Source organism: Penicillium lagena, assembly GCF_028827675.1.
Source record: "Penicillium lagena strain IBT 129212 chromosome Unknown utg000002l_segment0_segment0, whole genome shotgun sequence".
NCBI classification, from domain to species: domain Eukaryota; kingdom Fungi; phylum Ascomycota; class Eurotiomycetes; order Eurotiales; family Aspergillaceae; genus Penicillium; species Penicillium lagena.
Window position 1 is genome coordinate 3,677,798 of NW_026623223.1, and position 21,898 is coordinate 3,699,695.

The window sequence follows — 21,898 nt, forward strand, 5'->3', positions numbered from 1 at the left end:
AGGTGATGGGAAGGAAAGAGATGCGCCTGCCGCTCCTTGACTTTTCGAGGTGCCCGATGCGGTTTAGCGCTGGCCGCTGTCCCTTGTTCGGTCTTCTATGTTGAACCCATTGCACACCACTATATTTGCCATCGCGATGCTCTTCTAGTTGAGCGCGACTGCCCAGCATGAGTTTCACCTGAAGCCTTACACTACGGAGCGTCCAGTCCAGCCTGACGACCATGCCCAACCCCAAGCTCGCCTACGGTACACCGCTTGACCCCTGTGACCCGGAGCGACGGCTGATTCTAGTCCTTCAGAGGCAAACGAGCCTGCATTCCTCCAAAAGCTGCGCGGCCAGCATGGAAATTCTACCGGTCGCCTGGAACGGCCAGCGCAACGCCCGCGAAGACTGCAGAAGGACGACGACGACGATGACGAGCCGACCTATGTGGACGAAGAGAGCAACGAGGTGATCTCGAAGGAGGAATACAAGGCCATGGTGCAGGAGAGCAACCCGGACGACAATCCTTCTGCCAAAGATGGTGCAAAGGACGCCACCCAAGCTCGCCCGGCAGAGTCCGCAGCCAAACAACAGAGCAATCTCACGGAGATCGGGGCCCAGAAGAAGCGAAAACAGGCCAAGGTGGTGGGCGATGACCAGGCCGAGCCTGCAGAGACGCAGCCCAAAGCCCCGGTGTCGCGCAAGCCGAAGAAGGCCAAGAAGATCAAGCTCTCCTTTGATGAGGAATGATCAATCTGCCATCCTTGCCATGTCGGCCTCGTTAGTTCGCCGTAGAAGTAGGGGACTCACCATGATCCATCTTGAGTCAGACCATCTCAGGCTGAGTTGTAACGCGTCATTGGTCGGATGTGAGCCTCGATGAACGCGATCTTGGAAATCTCCATAATTAATAATATATGCCCGGGTCCAGTTGAATCTTTGAGAGCAGGTTAGCCCATTTCTAGTAATCGTGGTGTCTTGTAGTTCAGGCAGCGGGCGCATCCCACTTCTCCCGCCTTTTTTTCTGCGGAGCCACTTTTTGATCGTTGCGACATTCTCAGCACGCTCCTTTCAGCCCACGCCGCGGGTCCCGGACTAGTCAAGATGCCCGTCGTCAATGTCGACGAGCTCGTCCGGCTGCAGCGCAAGCCCGAGGACATACGAAATGTGCGTTTCCCATCCCATCCCATGATGTCACACGAGCCAACCGCTAACCCGCGCTCTAGATCTGCATTCTGGCCCACGTCGTAAGTCGGGCGCTTTTGCTCTCTCCCCCGAGAATCTTGCGGTTAATCACCATCTCTAGGATCATGGCAAGACGTCGTTGACAGACAGTCTCATCGCCACCAATGGCATTATCTCTCCCAAGCTGGCGGGCAAGATCCGTTACCTGGACTCCCGCCCCGATGAGCAGCTCCGTGGTATCACCATGGAATCCTCAGCTATCTCATTGTTCTTCTCCATGTTGCGGCGCCCGAGTCCGGAGGCGCAGCCCGTGCCCAAGGAGTATCTGATCAACTTGATCGACTCGCCGGGCCACATCGACTTCAGCAGTGAGGTGTCGACCGCGTCGCGGCTGTGTGATGGGGCTGTGGTGCTCGTTGACGCGGTCGAGGGTGTTTGCAGCCAGACGGTGACGGTGCTGCGACAGACCTGGGTGGAGCAACTGAAGCCGATCCTCGTCATTAACAAGATGGATCGACTGGTGACGGAACTGATGATGAGTCCCAGTGAGGCGTACGCGCACCTGAGCCGACTGCTGGAGCAGGTCAATGCCGTGATTGGCAGTTTCTACCAGGGAGAGCGCATGGAGGAGGATCTGCAATGGCGAGAGCGCATGGAAGATCGCATCAACTCCTCCGCCCGAGACAAGGACCGATCCAAGAAGCAGGTCGTGGATGATGAGTCCACGCAGAGTATTAGCGACGTCACGGACTTTGAAGAGCGGGACGATGAGGATCTCTACTTTGCGCCGGAGAAGAACAACGTCATCTTCGGCAGTGCGGTGGATGGCTGGGCATTTACTATCCGCCAATTCGCTGCCATCTACGAAAAGAAGTTAGGTATCAAGCGGACTATCCTGGAAAAAGTTCTCTGGGGAGATTACTACTTGGATCCCAAGACGAAACGCGTGTTGGGCCAGAAGCATCTGAAAGGACGGGCACTGAAGCCCATGTTCGTGCAGTTGGTTCTAGACAGTATCTGGGCTGCATACGAAGCGACTACTGGTGGAGGCAAGAACAAAGGGTAAGTTTGTTGGAACAGTCCGTTATTGTTGGAGTCTCTAACGCTGGCCAGGGATCCGGTACTTTTGGAGAAAATCACCAAGTCCTTGAATATCAACATCCCCCCATATATCTTGCGCTCGCGTGATCCAAGAAACATCATGACAACCTTATTCTCTGCATGGCTCCCTCTCTCAACCGCGGTCTTGGTGTCCGTCATTGAATACCTTCCGAGTCCGCCGGTGGCACAGGCAGCCCGACTACCGGACATGATTGAAAGCTCCCCTGGAGCCAAGTTCGTGTCAGAGGATATCAAGCAAGCCATGGTGGATTTCAAGACCGAGAAGAACCAGCCGGTTGTAGCGTACGTCAGCAAGATGGTCGCTATTCCAGAGAGCGAGCTCGTGTCGAACAAGAAAAGGAGCGGAACCACCATGACTGCAGATGAGGCCAGGGAATTGGCTCGTCGCAAGCGGGAAGAGATCGCAAAGATGCAAGCAGAGACGAGTGCTGGACAGGCGGATGACTTCTCGCGCATGACGTCCGCTTTCGAGAATACATCCCTCATCACCGAGACTGAAGAGACGGAAGAAGTGGGAGAAAAGGAGGATCCTGAGCATCTCGTTGGATTTGCACGACTATATTCCGGCACGCTCTCCGTAGGAGACGAAATATACGTGCTGCCACCGAAATTCTCACCTGCCAACCCACACGCCAGCCCCGAACCGAAGAAGGTCACCGTCACCGATCTCTACCTGCTCATGGGCCGGAGTCTCGAGTCTCTGCCGTCCGTTCCCGCCGGTGTGGTCTTTGGTATAGGAGGCCTTGCAGGGCATGTACTCAAGACTGGTACTCTTTGCAGTCAACTTGAAGGCAGCGTCAATCTGGCTGGTGTTTCTCTGAGCACTCCGCCAATTGTGCGAGTGGCCTTGGAACCAGTCAACCCGGCCGATCTGGGCAAGATGGTGACCGGCCTCCGCCTTCTTGAGCAAAGCGATCCCTGCGCGCAGTACGAGGTGCTTCCCAGCGGTGAACATGTCATTCTCACCGCAGGCGAGCTACATTTGGAGCGATGTGTCAAGGATCTCCGCGAGCGGTTTGCTCGTTGCGACATCCAGACCGGTGAGGCCATCGTTCCCTACCGCGAAACGATCGTCCATGCGCCTGAGATGGCTGCCCCGAAGAACCCGGAGCTGGGCCGCGGTGGGGTCCTGCAGGTCTCTTCCTCAAAGCAGTTGACAGTTCGGCTGCGCGTGGTACCACTGCCTGAGGCAGTGACAGATTTTCTCTCCAAGCATGTGGGAACCATCAAGAAGCTGCAGTCTGAGAAACGGACTGCCACAGAGGCGAAGCCGGATGCAGAACATCCAGCTGATGGAGTGCTGGAGAGCGGCGCTCAGGTCGAGACCGCTGTTGTAGATGCTGCTGGTGAAGTGCACGAAACCAGCATCCTTTCCCTGGAAGAGTTCCGGACAGAACTAGACAAAGTTTTCCGCGATGAAGTCAAGGATGATAGCGAACTATGGCGGGACGTCGTCGACAGAATTACGGCATTTGGTCCGCGCAGAGTCGGTCCCAATATCTTGGTTGATGGAACTGCTGTCAACACATGTGAGAAATTGTAAGTTTGATTAATCTCGCTTTGGCCTTGCCAGCAACTAATAATGAATTCCATAGTCTGCTCGACGACCCAAAGCAGTCCGCTGGCGACACCGACAACCAGCAGGCCCTGCTGGTGCGCGATTTCTGCGACAAGATCGCATATGCCTTCCAGCTAGCAACAGCACAAGGCCCTCTTTGTCAGGAACCGATCCAGGGCGTCGCCGTATTCCTGGAAGAACTGGCCGTGCAATCCAACGGCGACGAGCTGGACAAGGGTCGATTGACAGGTGACGCGATCAAGCTGGTCCGCGAGGGCATTTCCCAGGGATTCCTGGACTGGAGTCCGCGGGTAATGCTGGCGATGTACAGCTGCGAGATTCAAGCAACGAGTATGTCCAACTCCTCTCACCCCCCTCAAACAGAGCAATACAATAAATACTAATACACAATCAACCCAAAAGCCGAAGTCCTCGGCCGCGTCTACGGCGTGATCACGCGGCGCCGCGGACGCATCCAGTCAGAGGTAATGAAAGAAGGGACCCCCTTCTTCACGATCCTGGCCCTCCTCCCGGTAGCCGAGTCATTCGGGTTTGCAGAGGAAATCCGCAAGCGCACATCCGGTGCCGCGCAGCCGCAGCTCATCTTCGCGGGCTTTGAGGCTCTCGACGAAGATCCGTTCTGGGTTCCTGCTACTGAGGAGGAGCTGGAGGATCTGGGCGAGTTAGCGGATCGGGAGAATGTGGCGAAGAGGTATATGGATGCTGTGCGTGAGCGGAAGGGGCTTGTTATAAAGGGAAGGAAGTTGATTGATGCTGAGAAGCAGAAGACGTTGAAGAAATAGGTAGAAGGAGCCTTGTGTTTATGTCTTGGATGTGGAATTGGTTGTTATTTAGAAGCATAGGCGCATAAATTCGAAAAGTATGAATCCTTTTACCTTACTGTTCCGATGAAGGAAGGATCTAGTCTACTGGCAACGGACTTGATATTGGTCTGAAGTCTTTTCGTTCATCCAATTCATGATTCCAAGGGTATCATTTCTAGAGTCATTGCGATATACTCTTTCCCACTGCACACTTGGCGGGGCTCGATCATTGCGTCTGGACGAAGGATTTATCCTCAGACTGCTGTGGATATCGTTCTTGTTGAACAGAGGAAACTGTCCGTTTAGGCCCGACTGGGATTCCGTGATTGGTCCGAGTCCTAGTCCTCTGCGCGCCAGGTCATAGGCAAAACATGGATGAATGTTGTCTCCATAGAAAGGGTATAGGAAATCCCTCTTGCCCAGCTGTCTTTCCAGACATGGTCCACTGTCCACGGTCATCGATACCTCTTTGCTGGTAGACAATAAAACGGGATAGATAGGTCAGGGAGAAAAGCGGCATCATTCCCCCCCCCTTCAAAAAGGCCTCGCAACCTTCCTTTGCTCCCCAACTCCAGTAACAGGATCCCGCATCTCCTTCCAACTAACGGGGTACATCATATTCCCGCTCTCGCTCCTAGCCATAACAACGCCGAGGTCATTGCGCGCGGTGGTGAGATAATAAAAGCTCTGATCGCCCAGCGAAATCACTGACCCGCGCACGATGTCGCCAACGCGGAACATTTCATCCAGCACAACGCGGTCTTTCTCCACGGCGCGCACGTCTTCCTTCCGGATGAGCGCTTGGAAGCGCAGTTCGTCTGTGTTGCTGTGGTTCTCTGGGTTGGCGGCCGTTGTGAGGATTGAGGCGATGTTGTCGTTGTCTGATAAGGAAGAAGTGGAGGTGGTGTTTGGGGCAGCGGTGGATTCGTCGAGGACGACTAAGATAGACACGGCGACTTGGCGCTTTTGTACTCTTGTTACGCGGGCGAGGACGATGGAGTCCACGGCGGGGAGCGTGTTGTATCTGGGTTTTGATTTTGGGAGTGTGGCTGCCGCTCCTGTGGGATGATCAGGTTTCGTTTGAGACTTGCTCGTTGAAACTCGCGACACTCGAATCGTGGATTTGAGCTGGGTCTTGGGTTGTGCGGGATCGACGACGACGGGACCGGCGATTGAGGCGTAGATCATAGATTGCTGGATGTGCGTTCCCGGTCCTGCACTGTAGGCAGATGCGGAACCCAGGCGCTGGCCTGGAATAGCCAGAGAGGGAATAGTGGCAGCCATTGTGTTTGCGAGTGTGAAGTTGAAGTAGCTGCAAGTCTATTTTTTGGTGGAAAGCTCGCTGGCCCGGAAGTAGGTTTCTCCGGGCAGCCCTACAGGACTACACGGATCAGAGCAAGTGGTATCCAGATTAAATATAAAGGCCCATATCTAGCATGAATACAGGGCGAATGCGTAGGAACAAGCGACAATGGCACCGGCCCAGAAATATCATGGACAGAGAGAGAGAGAAAACAAAAAAACACATACAAGCCCGAACACTCCAAATGCCCGCTGACGGGGGGAATAAACCGGGTTCGGTGGATTCAATGCTCGTCCAGTACCCGAAGGAAAAGGAAAAAGAAATCAGGCTTCAACAAGGGTCTGCTTGGGTCCCGCCCCGAGGAACTCGAGGCACCGCCGGGCGAGCGCTACGACCTCAGCCTCGCCGTCATCTCCATCCTCCTCGTCAGATTCAATGTTCTTATCGGAGATCGACTTGACCATTTGTACGACATCTTCCGAATTGGAGATGTATCCGATCAGTTTCTTGTCCTCGGACTCGAGCAGTTGCAGGAGTGTCCAGATGGCAATGTGCTGGAAGGTTGGGTCTCCGCTGGCAAGGAAGCGTTGAAGATATCCGTGAATGCCTCCGTTGGGGTCCGCCCAGTCACGCACAAAGATGGAGTAATCACCCACTAATTATACTCGTTAGAATAAAAAAGCAAAGAAAATACGAAAAGGAGAACGACATACCTTTCGACGAGAGGTTGCCCAGAGCAGCTGCACTGTTGCCTTGCACCTCGATGCTCTCAGAGTTGGTCAGCGGGATCAAGACATCAAACACCCCGAGGTTGAGGAGATGCGACTTGAGCTCGTCACTAAGCGCCAGCACCGCAATCGCTGCAGTCATTTCAGATTGGACGGTGAGGGGCACCCGCAGAACCAGGTCCTTGCACTTCTGAACTGCACCGGCCTGCAGGACGAGTTCTTTGTTGCGATCGGAACTGGCCGCGAGATTGCGGAGTGTGGAAATGGCATGGCACTGGATCTCCTCATTGTCTGTTGTGCCCAACAGGTCCACCAGAGGCTTCAGGAAGCCCGCTTCGATGATCGGAGATTCGTTCAATGGGTGAATAGAGATATTTCGAATACAGGCAACGGCGGAGAGGATAAGGGGCAGATAGGACGATTGCAGAAGGCGCAGGAGAGGGGAGAGGCCTTTCGCTCGAACGATCTCGAGCTGATATTTCTCGTCGGAGGCGAGATTGCGCAGGGCGAGCGCTGCTTGACACTGCACCTTGGGAGTAGATGAGTCCATGAGGTGGACCAAAGACTGTACCAACCGGGACTCGGTTTGAGCCAGGCGTTTGCGGTTGGTCGAGTCGACGGCGATATTGCTGAGCGCAGTCGTACAATAGTACTGTACATCGACGTCGGGGGATGACAGCAGTTGGACAAGCACGGGAATCGCGCCTGCGTTGACCAGTTGCTGGCGGTTATCATCTGTTCGCCTCGTTAGAGAAGAATTCCACACAGAGCCTCTGTATTGCATACCGGAATGCGTCATGTTGAGCAGTGCGCCTGTTGCATTACGCTGCACACGCATATCCTTCGACTTGGCCAGGCGGATCAAAGGGCCCAAAGCTCCCGAACGAGCGATTTTGGCTTTATTTTCCTCGTGTGTCGCCAAGTTGGTAATGCACCCGACTGCATTGCACTGTACCTCGACGTTGGGCGACATCATCTGGCGGATCAGGGGAGCCAGCCCCCCCAAGGCGACGATCAAGACCTTGTTCTCCGCTGTTGCCCGTTAGCGACCGACTCGCTAGCTACTGGAGAGGATGGCACTCACCATTCACCGCGAGGTTGCCGAGTGCTGCACTGGCAGCCCGTTGAACCTCGATATCTGAGCTCTGGAGGAGGAACAGAATGGGTTCCAGCGTATCACGGTCGACCTCCCGTACATCTGTCCAGCGACCGTTAGAAATTGCAGCAGCTCCATCGCACCCGCTCCCACATACCTCGCTCGGTGATTTCAGCGAATGTCAAGCTCGCGCTTCGTTGCAGGTCGACATTCTCGGAATACACAAGGGTGCTCAAAGCTCGAAGAGGCTCGCCCGAGAAGAAATCGGTCTCGGCACGCTGCAAAAAGCTTGGTGAGTTCCGGGACGTAGGGATCGGGGAGGAAATCTGCCACGTACGTTTTCCAAATAGCCCAGCAGGTCTGATACTGCTTCCCGTTCGTTGTCGGCCAAGGTGGTTTCGTAGATGCCATCTCGTGAGCGAGCTCCGATGGGTCCGAGACAAGCCGTGATGTGACACCAGCGGTCGACGGCCGACAGGCACGACAGACACGCGTTTGCGATTCCACTCATGGCTCTTGACTAGTGGGCCTCGGGCCCTGCCAAGATGAACGGCAGAGCTGAAAGAAGAGACGAGGAGTCGATCGAGACCAGGTTTGGTGGGGGGTGGTGTAGCTATGAGGTGGTGCGGTGGTCGGGGAGTGGAGTTGGGGGGGGAAGTTGCAGGTTGAAGAGGCTGGGGGAGGGTGGGAAGCAAAAGACGGGAGTGCAGTTGAGCAGGGCAACACAGGACCGGCGCGTGATGGGTGATAAGCTTTGGATGGAGGAAGAGGGTCAACAAAGGCGAAGAGGCCCAGCGGTGGGAGAAGAGCAGCAGAGGAAGGAGCGAGGGAGAGGGGGCAGCTAGCTTGCTTATCACGGCCGAGGACTCAACGATCATCGCAGGCATCACAAGAGGCGATCACACGTACGATTAGTTGCTTCCCGGCATAGGGAGGATATATTCCAGGATGCGAACTAGACTACGCACGATGATCCTGCGATGAACCAGCGAACATTATCCTCACATAATCATCGACCCAGGTCAGCCACGCTCGTTGTTCCGCTCGGCCTGTCACTCCCCCGCCGTCCCTGCGCTGCTCTTTTCCTCTCCACATCCTGCCGCACATCCCCCATCCCCATCGGTTTCCCTCACCCACATTAACTATAGATGCTAGGCCTGACAACGACGGTCGGTCTGACTTTGCATGCCTGCTGCTAACGCGTCCATGTCGGCCTCAACTGCCACCACTGCTGCCTCGACCATCTCCTCTGACGCTCCTCGCCCCGGGCGTCTGCGCCGCCTGAGCCAGCTCCGCGCGTATACCCAGAATCACCTCTCCTCATCCACCCGGGGCTCCCATCGCAACAGTCTCAGCAGTCGCGTGTCCTGGCGGTCCCCGACCTCCAACGCCGGTCCGGACTCCACGCCGTTGCACGGGGAGACCGCTGCGGGCCCATGCCCCGACTCGGACCACCCAGCCCTGTCCCGCTACACGTCGGCTCCCACCTCCAGCTCCCGAGTCCTCGACCACGCCGGCCAAGCCTCCTCAACCGATTCGGCACGATCCACGCCTTCCATTGACCCTGCGACGCAAACACCGCACGTCATGGCACGGCTGAGGAGTGCTTCCGCCGTGCAAAGCCGGCCACCACCACCACGAGACCGGACGGCCAATCCGGAGCCATCCAGCTCATCGCCCGAGCCCTCCATGACGCAGGGCGAGTCGGCAGAGCCGACTGATGCCGTGATGGCCGAGGCGACCTCGCCGAAACCGAAGCAGAAGGCCACCATCCGATTTTTCCCTTACCAAGACTCTCTGCAAAACTCGAGGCCCTCGCTACCGTTTGTCCCCATTACACGCACACTACCCTCCGAAAGCTGTGTGATCAAGGTTGGTCGGTACTCCGAGCGAGATGGCGTCCCTATCCCCAACCCAGGCGAGCCCTCCGATGCGCCCGTGGGCTTCAAATCCAAGGTCGTCAGTCGGAAACACTGCGAGTTTATGTATGTCAATGGTCAGTGGCACATCAAGGATGTTGGAAGCTCGTCGGGGACCTTTTTGAACCATATGCGTCTGAGCCAGCCGAATATGGTGTCGCGACTCTACACCATCAAGGACGGCGATATTGTACAGCTGGGAATCGACTTTCGCGGAGGGGAAGAGATGATATTCCGGTGTGTGCGGATCCGGATTGAATGCAATCGGTCATGGCAACAGCAGCCCAATGAGTTCAAGTACGTATGGATCGACTGTGAATCTGGCGCAAGGCTAATCGTCTGTGTGCTTCAGCAAAAACACCGAAAGTCTGATTAAGAACCTTGGCAAAGGTGATACCGCGGACTACTCCGGTTGTCGCGAGTGTTCCATCTGCCTCGGATCTGTCCTGGTGCGTTGTGTTCCTTTACCATCTCTTGTGCCGATACTAACTGTGTTGAAGCGACCCTACCAGTGCCTGTTCATGGCTGCCTGTGCCCACGTTTGGCATTATAAATGTATTAGTCGCTTGCTGCATTCGCCGGATTACCCCATGTTCCAGTGTCCCAATTGCCGTGCATTCACGGATCTGAGCGCAGAGGTTGACGATTCCAATGACCACGATGGAAAAGACGAAGGGGAAAAAGGATCAGCAGCGGTAGACCGAGACCAACCTCGATCTGAGACCCAGTCGCCCGCAGACTTGCCAAACTCGACCGGCGAGCAAGGCAGCAATTCCGATGGAGCAGAACCACCCACCGAGGCAGAGAATCTCCCGATCTTGGAAGAAGGCGCAACACCGGTGACCGAAGTACCTGACAACCAGAGCTCGAGCTCTCCAGCCCCCGACTCAAGCAACGACGACCTCGCCCGCAGCGCGACCATCAATATCCCCGGCTGGCAGCCAACCCAGCCGCTCAGCGTCCCTCCGGGGCGGCCCTCACAGCTTCGGTCCGAGACTCCCATCCGCTCCGAAACGTCTGACGATAATCCAATGACACCACGCAACGATTCGGGGCCGCTCGCCTTCGATGGACGAGCCGGGATGCCATGAAATGGATTTTCTATCTTCTTTCACTCCACAATATTCGTTTCGCATCTGCTCGTTGTCTGCGTGTCCACTATTTCATCTCATGTCTGCATGAACTGCCCATCGCCTGCATCTTTCAATAGCGCTGATCTGCTGTTTTCCATCCGATTGTCTTTCTTCATGGCGACGCGGCGTTCCGTTCTTGTCTGCCTCTCTCTCTCTCTCTCTCTCTCTTGTATTCCCCTTATTCGGGCATATCAATATACCCATCTTCGCACTCTTTCAGGTCTGGTTCCTAAGAGCTCTCAATTTCCTAAGAGTCGGCCGTGTGCTCTTAAGCATAAGTCCAGAAAAGGAAGCATGAAGGCTACAGACATGATCGATGCTTCTTAATGGACTACAGTGCTGACCATATTTAAACACGCCGACTATGGCTACTCACACTAAAACAAAAGTCTGATGTCCACTGTAACCTAGGAAGAAATACTAATTACAGGAATTCTTCGAAAATAACATAACGATGATATTGTACGGAAGTTAAGTTACTTACAGTAGTTACACCTAGTCCTCGCATATCCACTCACTGACCCACTTGATAAACCACGACCGCTTGATTGCCGGGACTGCGCGCAGCGCATCGCTTTTCTCCGCTGTTTGTGTTGTGTCCAGAACATTCGGCACACAAATCCGTGCTTCGTTTTTTGGGGTTTGACCCTGGTCCTGCGCCTCAAGTTGCTCGTAAAAGTCCAACAACTTCACGGCTGGGTTGGCTTTCAGCAACGCTTGCAAATCCCTATTGTCTCCGGAGTTGTCTCGGCTCTTGTCCTCCATATCCTGACGAACGAGGGCAACCCACTTCTCCAGTGGGATCACGTCTAGATCCTTGTCTGTTACTGCGCGGATTGCCTCAAGCACAGTCGGGAGGAAAGTGGTCCAAGACAGGGCATGGAGGTTAATCGGATGAAAAACTTCCACGGCCCCTATCCCAGACTCAGAAGTCTGACTGAGTGCAAGCTGGATAATCACATTGGCAAGTAGGTCGACTGGCACCCAGTCAATGCGGCCCATCGCGGGGCCCAAGGATGCTGGTACTGCACCGATATACAATGAGCTCAGTACCAAGCTGGGAAACCACTCGGTTGGGTTCCAGAGGCCAGGCGCCTTCACCGCACCAGAAATCTGTCCCACACGAGCCAAAGAGAGGGGAATCATCAGCTTCTTGGCCGCATAGTCGAGGAGGAGCTCCGCCAAATACTTGCTCTCGGCGTACCCGTTCGGTGTGGGAGAGTCATGGATGACTACATGTTCCGGGGTCACCCCGGACTTGGAGATATGCGTCATTACAGAACTCACGGATGAAATGAAAAACAGACGGGGATGGGCAGCTGCAGAGGCACAGAATGAGATGAGGTTGACCACTCCGGATAGTTGCGGCTCAAAGGATGACAGAGACATGTTGAAGTTGACTGGCCAGGCATTATGAATGACCGCTGTCGTAGTATCCTGAAGAGTCTGAAAAGTCTCTTCCGGTAGATCAAACCGATCTTTGGACAGGTCGACTTTCAAAAATGTCACTCGGGCGTCATCAAACTCGGCCCCGAGATGATGAGTCTTGTTAGACTCAAGCTGTTTTGAGTGGGCGCCATCTCTCCGGTTCAGACAATAGACATGACCTACTGAGGGATTGGCCAGAAGATCACGCAAGATGAAGGTCCCCAAGGAACCTGTACTTCCGGTAAGAATCACATGGTGTGACTCGGCAGGTACAGCAGGCTGTGACAATGGCTTTTTGATCTGGTCGATCTTCTCTTGAAACAGCTTCAACATCTTCTGTCTTTCTTCGAGTCTGTTTGCAGGCCCTGTCTCTGCAGAGGGTAGAGTGTTCTTCTTCAGTTGCATGATGGTATCTGTGAATTCGGAGATGCAAGGCTTCATATAGATCAACGAAGCATCAATGGCACTCATCTCAAGGCCATGGCGGAGGATTCGAAAGATGGTAACTGCCTGCAGGGAATCCATGCCCCGAATAAACATGTTTTCCGTATCCTCCAGCTCAGTCCATTGAGTGATGGCAAGGACTGTGGACCTAATGAAATCACACACGACTCTGCGATCCACACTCTTGCCTGGACCGATACTTCCATTGGGTTGAAGAATGCTCTCTGCTTCAGCATACAGGGCATCAATCTCTCTCGTATACAATTTTAGTGTTCCCGAGCGCTGTACGGTACCCTTTCCCGCACGGAGCATTGGCTTGTCGTGGCGAGTGAACAGGACATGCGTTTTAAAAATGCGTGCATGTGCTGGGCACACCTCGTTGGCCTCTTCTATGCTGGGCCAAACAACCTCCAGAAGAGCAGTGCGCTTAGACGGCGACATCTCTTCCCCGCCTGTGTCTATTTCGATCAGCAGAGCGGCCTGAAATCGCTGCGCGCCAACAACCAAGACACCAGTGACTTGTGGATTTCTCGACAATATATGTTGCTCCATGGAAATGGGATTAGTCTTTTCGCCGTTCAGAAAAACAATAATGTCATCCTTCCGGGCTTGCCATTTCCAAAGATTTTTTTCTTTGGATCCGGATGCTGCACAAACAGATCCCGACTGCCGTATACCTGCAAATCCGAAAAGTTGCGGTAGGCAAATGTTGGCTGATGCTTTTCAAGATCTGGATGACGCACAACAACTACCTCGTGCTGGTCGTCTGCGACGTGCTGAAATTCGATACCCATGTCTGGATGAATTTCAACATACTTCCAATCTTCCGGCCCACGGTTAGTTCGAGAGAAAACCATAGGAAGCAGGCCCAACTCCGTGGCCCCGTACAGGTTGATTAGCTTAATCTTTGCGGCCACTGGGTCTCCAATATTCTGTGGTAAATCTCCACCGCAGAAGATCAGAAATTCCATTCTCTGGGCACAGAATTCCAAGAGTTCACGTTCCTGGGCCAGTTCCTGAACGATTGAAGGAATTATGAAGCCACCATCCACTTGGGTCTGCTTTATTGCTTCGACCATCCCGCGGGCCGAAGGAATCGTTGTAGAGATCGGAGAAATAATCACTGTCCCGAATGGAATCGCATAGAACAAGTGGCAAACAAGGCAAGCACCCTTGCTAGACTTAGCTTTATACAATATGAATACCTGGGGCTCGTCTTACATGAAAAGGTGGGAATGTCATGAACAATCGCTTTCCTTCTGTCATGCGATCCAGGCTGTCGAAACCCTCCGGTGGATCCAATCGGCTCATTTTCATGCTTGTTGAAACGGTATTGTGGGTGAAGAAAATTGGCTTGGGGATTCCAGTCGAACCCGAAGTGTGAATGACCATACAGATATCCAATGCATTCGCAGCGAGGGTCTTCTCAAAGTGAAACATGGGGTACTCGGTTTTCAGAAGCTCATCAACACTAGGGACTTCAGTTACTCTCAGGTCAATAGACTCTATGATGATGGATACAGCTGGGGGCCATGGAGTCGGCGTCAGGAAGCTTTTGCATCGCAGCTCGCCCAAAAGACTTTGGTGGGCCGCGACGCTATTGCGTGGCGAGGTGTAGAATATCTAGGAGTCGTCAGTAATTGGAAATTCTTTCCAATACAGTCCAAGTTTTCTCACCCACCCGATAACCAGCCTTCATAGCACCGACAGCAAGAGCCGGATACCGCAGATCGTTCGGGCCAACGTAGGGCAACGTCTCCGTGCCGTCGCCGGGGCCGAGTGTATTGGTCAAGAACCATGCGAGCCCGTTCACGGCGTTAGATAAATCCCGATACGTGATCTTGCGATAGCCTTTCTCGTAGGTTGTAGTCACGTTTGGATACTCCGCATAGATCCTATCCGGATAGACCGCGGCATAGTGGTCCACAATGGTTGGAAGAAGCTCTTCGCAAGGATTAAAATCGTCCATGGTTATTTTTAAATCTGAGTCGTAAGTCATTCTTGACAGTCACTTCTGTTTTCCTCAGCGGTTAAAAAGACATCTACTCTCTCGTGCAGGGAGGAATTCTAAGATATAGTATTGCGTTGCGCTTGGGCCGCCGCTTGTCAAGTGCAAGGAGCTCAACGGGAGCGTTCGCTCTTTGAAAAGTGCGCTTAGATAACAAAGTTCAGCCCGGGACGCCTTACACCGGCCGACCCGGAACCAGACATGAGGCTAAATGATAAGAGAAATTCCGATCCTGTTACTTCTTCTGGAAAGGCTCGGAAAGTACACTTGCAGTGTCTAAGGGTTCTTTTGGGTACTTTAAACCAGTAAGAATAAGTAGTCCAAACACTGCCTTGTTTTTTGACACGGGTATGGAAACAAAGTGATCCAGCTTGCATGAAGAACGTATTGTCCAGAGTGTAAGGTTGGCGCCTATTTCCAAAGTGAGACCAGATGTGAGACGGCTAGGGAAAGCGAAACGACGATTTTTCCGGGATTTGTGGAGGGTTTGTATCCAAGATGCAGAATGCAAGCTGGGATCACCACAGTTTTGCTATTCACGAGCATCGGCTAAGTGACCATGACCACCAGCGAATCTAGGCTGTTCTCCTTTCTGTATATATATCCTTACAATCGAGTTTCTTTCAGCTGAAAAGGACCGGTCCTAGAGGGACATGGAATGCCATATTGCATCGTACTTTATTTGCAACTTCTCTATGATGAATCTTGAGCAGAAGGTTACCTGCTCATTCTGACTCCCACCAGCTCCATATAGTTTCGAAAAACTGCAGCTTCCACCGGATCTGGTGACGCGTCTGTTGCCGCTTTTAAATTTCTTATTGACATATTCCACTCCTCCGCTGTTTGTAGGACTGCATGCGCAGTTGCAAGGCTGAGTGTGATATTCACTTCTCGGATATTGTTTCCATGAGAAGCTTGGGAGCATAGCATAGAGGCAGCGAGATTCTGCGTCTGGGGTTCCAGAAGATGACCGCAATTTCGATCGAGAGCAACGCAGAGCCGGTTACATAGCAATATATTTGCTTGACCGGTCAGAAGATTCTCTAGCCTTCGCAAGGCATCAGGTGAAGAGCTCGTATCCTGTGAATGTTCCTTCCGCTGCCTGTCGAGAAGCATTTGTTCGCACATTTTGTGTTTCCAAAGCAAAAGGTTTTGGCGCTTCTCAAAGACCTTCTGTCGCAGAGAGTTATGCAGTGCCCTATCATTCAAGTTGGGATCCATAATGAAAACCGAACACTCTGCGATGATACGTGCAAAAGGTATCATAATCTCATACAATGCAATGATCATTTTGCTGCGGGATGAGAATAGGTCGTCGGGGGATAATGAAGATCGTAGCGTACACATCCACTCTTCTTGCTCAAGGAAACAAGGGGTATTGTTGAAAAAAGACTCTGTTAACTACTCCGGGAGTCAGCTCTAAGTAAGAGCAGTAAACGGTTCGTACTGACAATGATGCCTACTTGACTCATCAACAGAGACTTCTCGAAATCTGTCGTAAAGTTCGCGGGTCCACGGTGTTTTATCAACTGAGCCATGCCAGATGCATGGTGAACCCATGCTTGATTCACATCCTTGTTCAGATACTAATTAAAGTGGCAATGTCAGTCTAAGCTCGGGGGGCAGAATCTACACTCTTATCTCCCCACGACCTTGCCTAGTACTTACCTCAAAGAGACATAACAGGGCAGTCGCACAAAGGGTCTCGGCGGAGCGAGATCTTGCAGGATCGTCAAACGCATGTCGAAGGCTCTTCAATGCTTTCGTGTGGAGAGAGATGAGAAAAGGCGAAATGGAACCATGTGGCGACCTAGAGGTGCATAAATCATGAAAGGCAATCGTGACACATTGGACAGCAGTATCTATAGCATCATCATTCCCCAGTCGGCAGGGAATATCGAACAGATACGAGGACTGTTCAAGATCTGACATGAGGGATTGTGTCAGGGCCTTGGCTGGAGTTACCCGTCTAATGGCTAAGCGACCTATGTGTATTGTTGTAAGTGGGGATAAAAGTACTATGGTTTGCTGTTCTTGGGTGACCTGAGATAACGAAACAGCAGCCGTAGGATGCCCACATTGTGCAACCCGTCTCGTTTGAGAAACACGAGTCGCCGCGCTAGTGGTCTCTCGCGGTAATCTCGCCGAGACTTGGCCACTTGATTCGGCAGGCCATTTGCATCTGAGCTTGTTACGGATACATGCGGCGCAACGAGGCTTCTTTTCATCACACTTCTTTCGGCGGCTTCGACAAGAAAGATCATCCAATGGAACCGATATAGGCGTCAGCACCAATGGCGCTGGCTCTGGAGCACACGGCTTTGATGGGGTTGACGGTTTCGGGAGCGAACTCCGTTTCTGTGCCTTCCCGATGACCTCCTCGCTCTGATCATAGAACCGCACGGCCGTGAGATCTCGATACCCGGAGCATTCTCGTTTTACCCGAAGGCACTGCGAGCACGACGGTCGCCGTTGGTCGCACTGGTCGAGTTAGCGGCTTATCCGAACGGGTTGGAGTCTCTCTATACCTTGAGGCGTCGTGCCCGACACAAGGCACAGCTAGCACTTGGTTGCCCTCTGTAGATGTAGACCATGGGGACCGAGTGTACGAACCGGATGCCTAAACGGGTCAAAATCTCGGTTGATAATGGTTGGGTCCCAGGAATCAGGGAGCGGGGTCGGCTGAACTTGAATGGGAACACGGTGGGGTCGACACTAGTGCTTTAGTCTGATAACAAGCACAGCCTGACAGATGGGCTGAAAAGACAAACCGGCGTGATAATTGGAGGGATTTGACCTTGAAAGTGGAGCCTGTGAGTTGCATACCCTATTAGTGTTAGCGGATTCGTCAAATGAATGTATTTTGACGATAGTAGATCGTATTGTCATGAACTGGCCTTGTCAGCCCTAGTGCCTCGGACAGAACGCACATGGACCCTTGTTCATCAAACAGCTCAATCGGTTGATCTTTCTTCAGCCCCTCCTTTTTTTGGTTCTTTTCTTCTCATAGATTTCCTACCCTCCTAGTACTGTTCTACAGACTCAGGATCGCATTCTCTTTCCCCAATCTTCAATTTCTCATTATGTCTCCAGCAACAGCACAAATATCAACCCTCTTCAAAGTCATTATCGTTGGAGGTGGTATCGCTGGACTCACTCTGGCGCTCATGCTAGAGAGAAATAGGATTGAATATCTTCTTATAGAAGCATACCCCGAAATCTCTTCGCCCGTCGGTGGTGGCGTCGGGTTGACGCCAAATGGCCTCCGGATTCTTGATCAACTGGGCTGCTACGAGACCTTATTGAAGCTATCCGAAAATCCAGTTGATAAGGCCTACTATCATGGACCGGATGAACAAGTACTGCGGTCGATAGAAGATTTACATAGGTTGTCCTGTGAGAGGTCTGTAGAGTCCATATTCCTTCAGATGACATTGCTCTGATTCTTCGCGGATAGGCACGGATATCCTGTTATATTTGTCGATCGAGCAATGCTCGTTCACGTACTGTTTGATCACCTTAGGGATAAATCCAAGGTTTTGACGCGAAAACGGGTTACAACCGTAATCAAGGCCGACCACGAGGCTCAAGTAATTACACAGGACGGGTCGACATACAGTGCGGATATTGTTGTGGGGACTGATGGAGTCCACTCGGTTATCAGACAAGAGATAAAGCGCCATGCGCATGAAGCTGGCGTTGGACATATCTATCTAGAGGACGACAGTGAGTGCTGGCCTCCTAGCATCGCAGTTATCGTGTATACTAAGGTATACTCTGTCAAACCTCAGAGATACCGGCAACTTATGCGTGCATTTTTGGCATGTCGACTGCTGTCCCTGGAATCGCTAGTGACAGCGTACATTACACCTTTCGTGAGAAATCCTCATATGTCATTGGCGCCGGCCCTAAAGACCGAACATACTGGTTTCTTAATGTCCATATGGACCAGACATTTTATGGCACTGGAATACCTAAATTCACGAGAAAGGATGAAGCAAAGGTGGTTCAACAACACTGGAATGACCATATCGCACCAGGTGTTCGCTTCGCGGATCTTTATCACCGTAAACTGACTTCACTTTATACCCCGCTACGAGAGTACGTGCACAGCAAATGGTATTTTGGAAGAATGTTAACCATTGGAGATGCGAGCCACCAAGTAAGCCCTTTCCTGAACCCTTCCTCCCACTCCCAAAAAAGTAAAAATCACTATCATTATGATATATTAGATAGGATTTATTAATAACCGTCATGGCCCGAGACTAATTTCCCTTCTCTAGATCTTACCAATTGCTGGTCAAGGAGCCAATTCCGCCATTGAAAGTGCGGCTTCGTTGATGAATTGCTTGTTCAAAGCCTTATCGTCTCCGCTTACTCCCGGGCGACCATCTTCAATGGAGCTCGGTTTGGTCTTTGAGGCAGTGCAACAGCAGCGCATCCCAAGAGTTCAGTGGCTTCTCGAAAATGCTAACCAACGACAGCAACTAGAGGCGATGGAAACTCCAGAGCACAAGGAGGCGGCAACGAACCAAATCCCTAATTTAACATTTGACCATATCTTTAGCAAATGGCAAAGCACATATGCATCTGCTGTTTCTCTGCAAATGGTCGATATGCCCAGCAAACCGAGGACGTGCCTTTTCCAGGATGAAATGCATTCAGCAAAATCTACTGGTCAAAATAGGGCCAATCTATAGGGCTTTGGATGAGACAGGTAAGAAAACAATTATTTTGTCTTTTTTGGAAATACCTTAACTTGCCGCTGTGTATAAAGATTCAGGCCCCATAATGAGTCTTCATTCTTTTGCCTGACGGGTGGTTCAAGCCTCCGTTTGCAGCTTGATTCTTGCTTGTCTATCTTGCCGAGTAGAGTGTGATTTTATTTTTAAGCCACAGGCCTTTTGGAAAATGCAAGGGATGGCTTGAACCTTGGGGCATTGTTGAACCATTATATGATATGATGAAAAGACAATGATAACATGAATTTGGTCGAACTTCAACAGTGAATATTTTGACCGCTAGAATTGGAAAGGTCTTTCACGGATAATGGCTCTCAGCTAAGGATGAAGTTGGAGACTTACTAATAGAGAAAATCGCCGCCAAACTACTAGAGCTTTAAGATATAGAGTTTCATAAGAAGCTGTTTAGTAACATTAAACCTAGGGTAATTGCATCATACATCCAATACCGCTTCAATCAACCCCTCTGAATCAATGCCCGCACTCCAGACCTTCTTTATCTTCAGCCCCGCTTGTGTCAGTAGATTAGTCCATTGCTCTTCTGTGCGTTCCATTCCATTCAACAATGCCATCATGTTCACATCGAGGAGAGCAGGATATAGAGGCGTCTCCTTTGCTGGCAGAACCCATTCGAATATCAGAAGCTTACTGTAGCCTGGCTTCATTGCTGCTGCAATATTCTTCATTATAGAGATACAGTCTTTGTCAGGCCAGTCATGGAAGATGTACCGCAAGTAATAAGCGCGTGCCCCTTTCACTGGCTGTTCCGTAAAGAAGTTATACTTCTGTCGGATGATGGCTGAATCCAGAGATTTAATATTGTCAATCGTCTCAGGGAGATCTTGGAGCACTAGTTTTCCAGGTGCATCCGGGAAGCTCTTGTGGAAAGCGTAGATGTCGTGGCCTTCTCCTCCTCCGATATCGACCAAGAGGGTAGACTCCGAATCACGGGTAGTTGCACCATCGAGGAGGATCTCATTTACCGGAAATGTCTTGAACCAATCACTGCGGGTCTCCAGAGAACCTGCCATGAACGCATTGAAGTTGCTCATCATGGCAGGGTCTTTGGCCAGCCATTGGAACATGCCGTCCTGCGTATTTTTTGTGGCCTGAAAGGGACCAGGAGCGCCATCGACATGTTTGAAGCCGGTCGATTCCAGATAAGCGGGCATGTTGGCGAGAGAGTGGGTTGCGGCAGCGAACCTATAATATTATTAATCCCTACGCTGAAAATGGTTAGAGCACCATATCACTGACATAAATTGATAGCCACCAAGCAGTGGAGGAGCCACGAGCAATTCCGAAATAGGAGTCGAGGCATACGTCTGCACCTCAGTTTCACGAAAGATTCCCAATGCAACCAATGGTCGCATCATTCTAACTGTGGAACGTATCAGACAACTCTGTCATGCCCAGTATAGCAAACCGAGATACTAACCAATGACTAGCTCCGAGCCACCACATGAGGCTGCTAGCTCGCTGGCTGACTTCGGCACACCAGTCTTGGCCAGGTGTGTGACAATACCCATTCTGATCAGAACCATCAACGCGGCGGGGGCATGCGGCTGGGAAGTGAAGATAAGTATTGAGCGAGACGCAACAGGCCCAGGCATCTTATCATCTTACCGACATGATGATCCGCCAGATAGTCTCAATAGGAGCTTCGAGCTCGGCTACAGCTTTCATGACGACACCAAGTAGCTTTTTGCGACTAGATTCATCTTCCAATGCTGCGGTGGTGAGAACCTGCAGCTGATTCTCTAAAGAATCAATGGTGTTGTTAAGATCCGAAGCCATCGTTTCGTTTTCTCCGTTAACTGAAAGTCAAAGGAAGTGAGTAGTGGGGTTAGCAAATATCGATGGATATGAATGTAAGATGGTGGGGGGCCTTACGATCATTTATACAGGCTATATTGTTTTGTTAAGGGACATCTCACTATGATGGCTTCGCTTACCCCGCAGGCGAAGAATCGGTTGAGTCCAAGTACGGGCTGGGTTTCCTTTGTAGACTATGACCGGGCGTTCTAGCTACATACCCAAGGGGGCAACCAGCTCGGTTGAACAGGATTCCAAGATGCCAAGTAGCGGGCCCAGTGCATAGGGTAGTTTGATAAAGTCTTGTTAGGACTGAGATGTTCTAGGCCCCTTTTCGAAGCCGCGAAGACAGCAGAGAACAGAAGTCTCTCATTCTGTACATTAATGTAAAGTAAGAATGCTTTGGGTTCCATAAGCTAATTGCTATTTATGCCACACAACAGATGTTACCACATCTGTAACGTTAGGAGAGCTGGCCACTTCGCTGCTTGATGCTTATCAACAAAAGGCGAACCTCCCAGACACCCAGACAGTGAATAGGTGATCGTCATTCACGTGGACAATTTGTGAACTGTGATGAATAAATATATGGGGGAGTGTGATGGAATGT

The 21,898-nt window shown here is 51.8% G+C and overlaps 8 protein-coding genes across 8 annotated transcripts; 4 read left to right on the plus strand and 4 right to left on the minus strand.

Annotated features, from left to right (window-relative positions):
* Positions 1-221: 221 nt before the first annotated feature.
* On the plus strand, positions 222-733 carry N7510_004289 (DUF4604 domain-containing protein; the record flags this gene model as incomplete). Its single annotated transcript, XM_056976215.1, has 2 exons — positions 222-246; positions 300-733. The coding sequence occupies 2 exons, from the start codon at positions 222-224 to the stop codon at positions 731-733; spliced, it is 459 nt and encodes a 152-aa protein (XP_056836171.1).
* A 354-nt stretch (positions 734-1,087) lies between these two features.
* On the plus strand, positions 1,088-4,651 carry N7510_004290 (GTPase RIA1; the record flags this gene model as incomplete). Its single annotated transcript, XM_056976216.1, has 6 exons — positions 1,088-1,150; positions 1,210-1,230; positions 1,290-2,230; positions 2,282-3,829; positions 3,886-4,199; positions 4,272-4,651. The coding sequence occupies 6 exons, from the start codon at positions 1,088-1,090 to the stop codon at positions 4,649-4,651; spliced, it is 3,267 nt and encodes a 1,088-aa protein (XP_056836172.1).
* A 555-nt stretch (positions 4,652-5,206) lies between these two features.
* Positions 5,207-5,956, minus strand: N7510_004291 (exosome non-catalytic core subunit CSL4; the record flags this gene model as incomplete). The annotated part of the gene is made up of 1 exon (XM_056976217.1): positions 5,207-5,956. The coding sequence occupies one exon, from the start codon at positions 5,954-5,956 to the stop codon at positions 5,207-5,209; it is 750 nt and encodes a 249-aa protein (XP_056836173.1).
* Positions 5,957-6,298: 342 nt separating this feature from the next.
* On the minus strand, positions 6,299-8,310 carry vac8 (protein anchor VAC8; the record flags this gene model as incomplete). Its single annotated transcript, XM_056976218.1, has 6 exons — positions 6,299-6,630; positions 6,689-7,438; positions 7,490-7,735; positions 7,788-7,901; positions 7,957-8,077; positions 8,137-8,310. The coding sequence occupies 6 exons, from the start codon at positions 8,308-8,310 to the stop codon at positions 6,299-6,301; spliced, it is 1,737 nt and encodes a 578-aa protein (XP_056836174.1).
* Positions 8,311-9,005: 695 nt separating this feature from the next.
* N7510_004293 (FHA domain protein) lies at positions 9,006-10,809 on the plus strand (the record flags this gene model as incomplete). The annotated part of the gene is made up of 3 exons (XM_056976219.1): positions 9,006-10,015; positions 10,071-10,167; positions 10,219-10,809. The coding sequence occupies 3 exons, from the start codon at positions 9,006-9,008 to the stop codon at positions 10,807-10,809; spliced, it is 1,698 nt and encodes a 565-aa protein (XP_056836175.1).
* Positions 10,810-11,346: 537 nt separating this feature from the next.
* N7510_004294 (NRPS-like enzyme) lies at positions 11,347-14,692 on the minus strand (the record flags this gene model as incomplete). Its single annotated transcript, XM_056976220.1, has 4 exons — positions 11,347-13,290; positions 13,401-13,895; positions 13,945-14,346; positions 14,405-14,692. 4 exons carry the CDS (start codon positions 14,690-14,692, stop codon positions 11,347-11,349), a joined length of 3,129 nt encoding a protein of 1,042 aa, XP_056836176.1.
* Positions 14,693-17,814: 3,122 nt separating this feature from the next.
* N7510_004295 (FAD-dependent oxidoreductase) lies at positions 17,815-19,431 on the plus strand (the record flags this gene model as incomplete). The annotated part of the gene is made up of 4 exons (XM_056976221.1): positions 17,815-18,134; positions 18,189-18,457; positions 18,523-18,893; positions 19,015-19,431. 4 exons carry the CDS (start codon positions 17,815-17,817, stop codon positions 19,429-19,431), a joined length of 1,377 nt encoding a protein of 458 aa, XP_056836177.1.
* A 476-nt stretch (positions 19,432-19,907) lies between these two features.
* Positions 19,908-21,270, minus strand: N7510_004296 (uncharacterized protein; the record flags this gene model as incomplete). Its single annotated transcript, XM_056976222.1, has 4 exons — positions 19,908-20,676; positions 20,731-20,854; positions 20,912-21,038; positions 21,100-21,270. The coding sequence occupies 4 exons, from the start codon at positions 21,268-21,270 to the stop codon at positions 19,908-19,910; spliced, it is 1,191 nt and encodes a 396-aa protein (XP_056836178.1).
* Between the last annotated feature and the right edge of the window lie 628 nt (positions 21,271-21,898).